General features: G+C 40.7%; 1 protein-coding gene across 1 annotated transcript; it reads right to left on the bottom strand.

Moving 5' to 3' along the window:
- Positions 1-2268: 2268 nt before the first annotated feature.
- LOC133461045 (saxitoxin and tetrodotoxin-binding protein 1-like) lies at positions 2269-5349 on the bottom strand. The gene is made up of 6 exons (XM_061741805.1): positions 5059-5349; positions 4771-4916; positions 4593-4681; positions 3895-4035; positions 3497-3616; positions 2269-2387 (listed from the first exon to the last, which is right to left on the bottom strand). The coding sequence occupies exons 1-6, from the start codon at positions 5173-5175 to the stop codon at positions 2377-2379; spliced, it is 624 nt and encodes a 207-aa protein (XP_061597789.1). The 5' UTR covers positions 5176-5349; the 3' UTR covers positions 2269-2376.
- Positions 5350-7781: the final 2432 nt, after the last annotated feature.

Below are 7781 nucleotides of genomic sequence, written 5' to 3'. Positions count from 1 at the left end.
GGGGAGTGTGTGATGGCCCCAGCCACACAGGCCATTTGAAGAGGGTAATATCCTACACACTAGGCCCTCATTACTTTAAGCACACAGGCTAATTTTATTTGCAGTCAGCCACACCCCAAACAATTCAATTAAAAATTAAGGTTTAGTTTATTTGATATATATTTGTTTATAATCTTGCACTGTTTAAATAGAGTGCACATGTTTCTTCATTGTAAGGTTATAGTTCATTGTTTCTGTTTATATTAATCTTTATTTCCTTCTTTTGAGTTACCATGCTGGTGGAGGAGTTACCTTTCCTGGTGGGGCAAAAGGCGTGGCCAAGGGTGGAGGACTGTTAAATCCTGTGGCATGCCCATTAAGCCATACCATGTGCTGTTATGTTAGAGGGGGGGATTTGGGGTTTAGTTGGTTTCCTTTTGTATTAGTTGTACTTGTTGTCCATTTTGGTTTCCCCTTGTGTGTTATTTGGTTTGGCCAAGCCACTATATATGTTCCCTTCTGTGTCATTATAGGAGAGTCAGTTTTTGTTGTTAAAACCAACTCCTGTTCTCCTCCTTGCTGACTGCTTGGTCCCTAACATACTGCTATTTCAACATTTAGAGTCATCACCAGAAAAATAACTTGAGAAAAATAACTTATTTGACAATTTTCACCTGTTTCAAGTAAATTTTTGCTTGAAATAAGTAGAAAAATCTGCCAATGGGACAAGATTTATCTTCCTATTACAAGCAAATAAATCTTGTTCCACTGGCAGATTTTTCTACTTATTTCAAGTGAAAATCTACTTGAAACAGGTGAAAATTGTTGTTTTTTCCAGTGATGAGTCTTGTTTTAAGTGTAATGAGATTTTTTTACTAAAATGAGACATTTTAACTAGAAATAAGACAAATATTCTTGTTAAGATTTTGAGTTTTTGCAGTGATCCATTTTACTTATCCTGGGAAGGACAGAGTCATATTGATAAGTTCAGAAAACTGTTTTTTATTGTTGTGTTTTGATGTATTTGATGTAAGCCCAGTGGATATTTAAAGCTTACAGAAGGCTGCATTTAACTGCTGCTATGTCATTCCTGCAGTATTTCTGCAGGTGTTTTGGTCAGTGCTATTATTTGTAATATATTATATTATTTGTAATCAGCACAAATTATCTGTCCCCATATGATAAAATCCACCATCCCCCCTGATTTTTTTTTTTACAACTCGAGTACGGATATACTAGAAGTAGTAGTAATGTGTGACAAGAAAGAAAGATTCCTCATGAATCGGGCTGCTTGGTGGTGCAGTGGGTTAAGCAAGCGGGTAATATCCTGAGGCTCCAGTCCTGCTGCAGTGGTCGGTTTGAATCCCGGCCTGTGCACCTTTGCTGCATGTCATCCCCATTCTCTCTCTCTCACCGCCTTCCTGTCTGCTACTGGAATATAGGCACTAGAGCTAAAAAAAAAGATTGTCTCATGAATCACCTGGAAACTCAGATCAGTCCAAGGTCTTATTTGAGTCAACAACATAAGTAAACTAAAGTGAAGCTAATGTTACAAATGGCATTAATGCCCCAATTCTTCTGGCAGCCTATACCTCATATGAGCCATATGGTTTCCTTAAATCTTACATCAGCTCGTGTTTGAAACATATTATAGGTTATTATATTAATATTTATCCAGTCTTTATTAATGGTTTTTATTTTTCTATGAAGAAACTTGATGATTCCAATTAACACTTATGTATTCTGATTTGAGCATTATTAGTGGGATCATTTGACATTTCAGAAAAGTAAATGGAAAAACTGATTCCAAAATGGAAACAGTGAGATATATGACCAACTTTAACAGATAACTAAGTTGTTTTTTTTTTACTTCCACTGTTTGCTAAGGTTGGAGGATTGAACCAAAGTTAGCTAAAATTTTAGATTTGATCCAATCTGTTGCGTTCATTAACAATTTTCTCTCTTTTTTAAGAATTAGAATTTTATTTCATGTTTTTTTTTACTCATATGGACTGGATTGGATTATGCATTAATGTAAATTGAATTAATTTACATGAATTTTAAAATTGAAAAAGACAGAAGTCTGAATGATTGTATCTCATATTTAGTGGATTAAATTGACATTTGAATTCAGGGATTTTGTAGCTGTAAAAACTGATTTTTTTAGCTATGAGAAACAGAAAACGTTCATAATACACAAATAAAAAACATTCAACTGTAGATAGTGACTGTGTCTCTTAGAAATGTTTTGCAGGTTGAAAGGCACAGGACAAATATATGCACACATGGTCGGTTTGATGAATAGATTTTAATGACTTAGTCATGAATTAAGCAAAGATGGATGCAACAATAAGTCATGAACACAATATTGTCTCATTGTGTCTCTTCTTTCTTATCCTAGCAAAGCTCTGCAGAGAAACAAAGACAAGAACAGAGTCAGTGGTTTGTCAAATAAACAAATGTATGCTGTGTGTCAGAAACAGAACCCAATCACCAGTCATGCCCAGGGGACCCAGATTTTAGTAAAGGACACATGTGTCTTAATCATGTGAATCACATGTGAACTCCTACCATCTGTTCCTTCTTTTCAGTTGTATATACCACTAATGAGATGATAAAGTAAAAGATCATGATGTCATACATACATACTAATTCCTAATGGACAATTCAAGAATATCGCATGCCACATAAAGACTAAATATGGAGGTTGAATATGCATTAGAGATAAAATTACAGCGTCATTTCTGAATAAAACAGATGACAGAGACAGCACCAATTTATTTGTTTGAATGTGGGTTTGTTAGATCACTGAAGAGCAGATGTATTTATGATGGTCTTTTTGGTTTTTTGAAGATTCAACCTCAACAGACAAGTTGCTCATCTCATGGAGTGAGCAGATATTCATTGCAAAAATCAATTTGTTAGAGTTAGAGTTAAAAAAAAAAAAACAACCTAAAGAGCGTTAGGAGACTATTTTAGACTATTTTGCTAGTTTAAATAAGATTTTATTTTTTGTTTAAAATAAGACATTTCTAACTAGATTTATGGAGTGTTATGCTTTTTTCTAGAAAAGCAGAAAAGCAGTATTTTTTTAAATCAGTGAGATGCTGGGACATTTTCAGATGCTCCTCCAGCATTTCAGAGGTTTTATTTTTGACTCACATTCTACTTCAAACATTTGCATTTGTACAAGCATTTCTAAATTAATCTTGAGCTTGTGTGGATAAAATGGTATCAAATTACTTATGTTGTTGTGTGAGCATCAAGTTGTTGTTTTTTTCTTTAACATTTTTCTAGCCTATTTCTTTTAACAGAAGGCTTAAGCAGCTGCCAAGTTTTTCAAACACTGCCAAATAATCTCCTGCCGTTCAGATTATATCTTCAGCTCTAGACTACTTTGTTGTTTATTTCAGGAGAAATAATATTAGTAGTCCAAAAAGACAAGTTCAATCTCCCCTCAGACATGACCTGCAGTTAAAAAATAAAATCGTGTTCATCTTTCAAGAGTCTCTCTAACCTGTCTTTCCATCGTAGCGGATGCTTGAGTCAACGTTGAAATTCAGACACTCTGCTACCATCCTGTGTTTGCTCTTAGCAGCTTTCAGTTCATCTGCATCCAGGGGTTTTCCCTCACTTCCTGTGTGTCAAAAAAGCATAATAGGAAGTTAGAAATCTCCCTGCAGTTTGAGAAAGTAACCAGCTAATCAAATCTCATGACATGCTTCAAAAGTATGTCCAGCCTATTGAGACTCCCAGAACTATATGCGAGGACATTGAACATGAATAAATAAAGTTTAAGTATCCATTAATCTTCATGAAGACTTCCTGTCTGCTGCCTCAGTAACAGTTTACTTGACTATGATTGTTTCTGATGGTTCTAAGTGGTTTCTGTCAGGATCTTTGAGCCTGTCTTACTGTAGAAGAGCAGGACCCTCCCTGGTTTTCCCATGAAGACTGCGCTGTAGTTCATGATTAGACAGTTTGGAGAACCTTGATGAAAGTTTGCCCGGCCTGGGTTTTCGTACGGAGTCACCTCACCATCGATCTCCGTCAATCCTGGAATCAAGAGATTAAAAAACAAATGAAGCTATGTTCTGGACCATGAAGCTGGTATATTTCTTCAACCTTCCAGGATTTATAGCTCTTATTTCTCAATGGAGGCCATAAAGAAAACTCTACAGCAATATCTAAACTGGAGGAGTTTGTGAAGAAAATTCAACGTATCCACTTGTATCCACTACAGGAACTGGAGCTAGCTCTACCCCCAGTCCCTGAGCTGGAAGCTACACTCTGCTGAGGTACGTTTGGGGATTTTCTGGTAGCTTTGAATCTGCTTTTAATAGACTGGACTAAGTAGTCTTCTACCAAAACTGAAAAATGACCACGTCTAGGTTTAGTTCAGTTCCACATAGTCTGTTGTTGTCTCTGATGTCAAGAGGAGGGCTTCATCATCATCCATCTCATTTTGCCCCCAGAGACCCTAACAGGAGATTTTTCACCAGTGCATAAAACTATAACATTGAATATAGAGGAAGCAAATACAGATTGTCACAGGGAATGTACTCTTGTTATGACGTTGTATCAAATCAATTCTGGACTTTTTTGGGTATTACCATCATCGTGCATATGGAAGGTGTAGTTGGACGTCTCGGGATCAGAAATTGATGCATTGACGCGGTAGATCAAGCATTCTTTTCCAGCCCTGGGAAAGACAACATAACAGGATATGGGACTCAAAACTACAGCGAAAACCTCAAGAGAAGCTGAACTGCTGCTGTATGACAAACTTACAACATGTTTCTTTCAATGAATGTGAATGTCTTATTGTCATCTTTAAGCTTTAAATCCACCGTGGAACTGTTGGCACTCTTTAAAAAATGCACCGCTACTGGATTGTCTGCAAACGCTTCAACCAAAACCCAACGTGCCTCTGATAACTGTGGGAACAAACATGGGTTGTATGCAGGAACAAGTTTAAACCTGACCACAGAAACTTCTTGTAAACCTCAAGGAGTAAAAATGCTGAATGATTGCTGAGAGATTTATTAACACAACAGAATTGATTTTATCTATTCCCACCGTGTGCAGGTCCTGTCGTTGCACCTCTGGTGGGATGTTACATTCTTCAGCTGCAAATGTGACGCTGGAGCTCAGCAGCATCAGACCAAACAAAGCTGCTCGGAGTAGAACCTCCATTCTGGATCACCAGGACCTTCGGGGGAACTCAGAGGAGGGATAAGTGAGTTGAGTTCAGAGAGAAACCTGCTGTTTGACCCAAACCAGTTCAAAGTGTTGTTCAAAGTGTTTGTTTGCTTTTTATAGATGAACTGGCATCCGTTCACACAGCTGGGGCACGCGTTGACTCCTGGACTCTGGACACCAGAACAAAACAGATCAATATATTCATGCTACTGCAGGCAAGCACAATAAATCCATCTACCAAACTTGCATTTCTGGATTTCCCAACATGGAAAAAATGTATTAGTACCAGTTACTCAAGTGTCAGCTTTTATGAGTGCACATTCATCAATGTAAAACAATGACTCCTTCAGTAATAAGATAGAGGCTGCTTCTTGTCAAATTAGAGATTCAGGTTGCATGGCTTAGGCTCTCAGATTCAAGTCAATGTTGATGTCTTTAGACTTGACTTGAAAAAAAAGTAAAACTACTAAAAATACTATCTTCACTTGGCTTTTCACACCAATGACTCATTGATTCCCTTAGACTTGAGCCTGTTGACTTGGGAGCACTTGCTTTTACCCAAACACCAAATATTACATGTTATTTGGAAAGTGAACAAATCAATTTATTTCACTCATCATGACTTACTAAACACAGACCATCTCTCTTTCTGTCTGCACTGTGTACGTGTGTGGGCTTGAGCTGTCAGCACAGCCAAACCAAACGAATCAGAAAGATTTTGTTCTTTCAAACAATAACCGCATGTCACAAACATACTGTAGAAGCCAATTAGAGAGCAACGGTATATAAGACAGGATATGGTGTGTGTATGGGTGTGTGTTGAGCCGGAAAAGGGGAAATCAGTTTTGACCCCTTTCCTGGGTAAATCAGCAGGTCGGTTTCATGTTTCACTGTAAGATTGGATGAATAAATTTGACTTTTCACTGCAAAGGACAGCGATATTATTGCATCAACCTCAAGTAGAGCTTGTCGACTGACGATCTGAACACTCCAATGGGTTTAAGCATTGGCTTAACACATACTCCTGTTAGGCATTTGACCGTGTCCCTCGTGCCAGTCTGTGGGGGTCAGTGACTATGGGGTCCGGGGCCCTCTATTAAGGGCTGTCCGGTCTCTGAATGATCGTAGCAGGAGTCTGGTTCTCATTGCCGTCAGTAGATCAGACTTGTTCCACAGGATTTCGTCTCTGCTTTTTGCGGATGACGTTGTCCTGTTGGCTTCATCGGACCGGGACCTTCAGCATGTGCTGGGGCGGTTTGAGGCCGGGCAGGGATGAGAATCAGCACCTCCAAGACCGAGGCCATGGTTCTCCACCGGGAAAGGGTGGCATGCCTTCTCCGGGTGGGTGGAGAAGTCCTCCCTCAGGTGGAGGAGTTCAAGTATCTCGGGATCTTGTTCACGAGTGACGGAACGATGGAGCGGGAGATTGACAGACGGATCGGTGCAGCGTCCGCAGTTATGCGGTCGATGTACCGGACCGTCGTGGTGAAGAAGAGCTCAGTCGAAAGGTGAAGCTCTCGATTTACCGGTCAATCTACGCACCTACCCTCACCTATGGTCATGAACTTTGGGTAGTGACCGAAAGGACAAGATTGCGGATACAAGCGGCCGAGATGAGTTTCCTCCGCAGGGTGGCTGGACGCTCCCTTAGAGATGAGTTTCCTCCGCAGGGTGGCTGGACGCTCCCTTAGAGATGAGTTTCCTCCGCAGGGTGGCTGGACGCTCCCTTAGAGAGAGGCTGAGGAGTTCGGTCACCCGGGAGGAGCTCGGAGTCGAGCCGCTGCTCCTTCACATTGAGAGGAGTCAGCTGAGGTGGCTTGGACATCTGTACCGGATCCTCCTGGACGCCTCCCTAGGTAATAATACAATAATAATACATTTGTATGGCGCCTTTCAAGACACTCAAGGTCGCCTGACAGAGCAAGAAATACAACAATAAAATACAAATTACAACAGTAAAAAACAAGTATAAAAAATTTAACACATTATCGACAGCAGAGTCTAATCCAAATCATAAATCATAAGCCTGCCTAAATAGATGGGTTTTGAGGTGAGATTTAAAGGTGGGAAGAGTGTCCATGTTCCTGATGTCGGGGGGGAGGCTGTTCCAGAGGCGAGGGGCAGAGCGGCTGAAAGCTCTACCCCCCATGGTGGACAGGCGGGCTGGGGGAACAGTGAGGTTGGTGGAGGAGGCAGACCTGAGTGACCGGGTGGGAGTGTTGATATGGATGAGGTCTGACAGGTAAGGGGGGGCAAGATTATGGATGGCATTGAAGGTGTTGATGAGGATTTTGTAATCTATGCGGTATTTGATGGGAAGCCAGTGGAGTTGGTGGAGAACGGGGGTGATGTGGGAGATGGCAGGGGTTTTGGTAACGATGCGGGCTGAAGCATTCTGGACCAGCTGGATTTTATGGAGGAGTTTGTGGGGGAGACCGAATAGAAGGGAGTTGCAATAATCGAGACGGGAGGTGACCAGAGAGTGAACCAGGATGGCAGTGCTGTTGGGGGTGAGTGAGGGGCGGAGGCGGTTTATGTTGCGGAGGTGGAAGTAGGCGGACCGGATGGTGTTATTGATTTGTGTGTGGAATGAGAGGGTA

This window comes from Cololabis saira, chromosome 15 (genome assembly GCF_033807715.1).
Source record: "Cololabis saira isolate AMF1-May2022 chromosome 15, fColSai1.1, whole genome shotgun sequence".
Classification (NCBI taxonomy): domain Eukaryota; kingdom Metazoa; phylum Chordata; class Actinopteri; order Beloniformes; family Belonidae; genus Cololabis; species Cololabis saira.
This window is presented reverse-complemented; position numbering and strand designations above follow the sequence as displayed.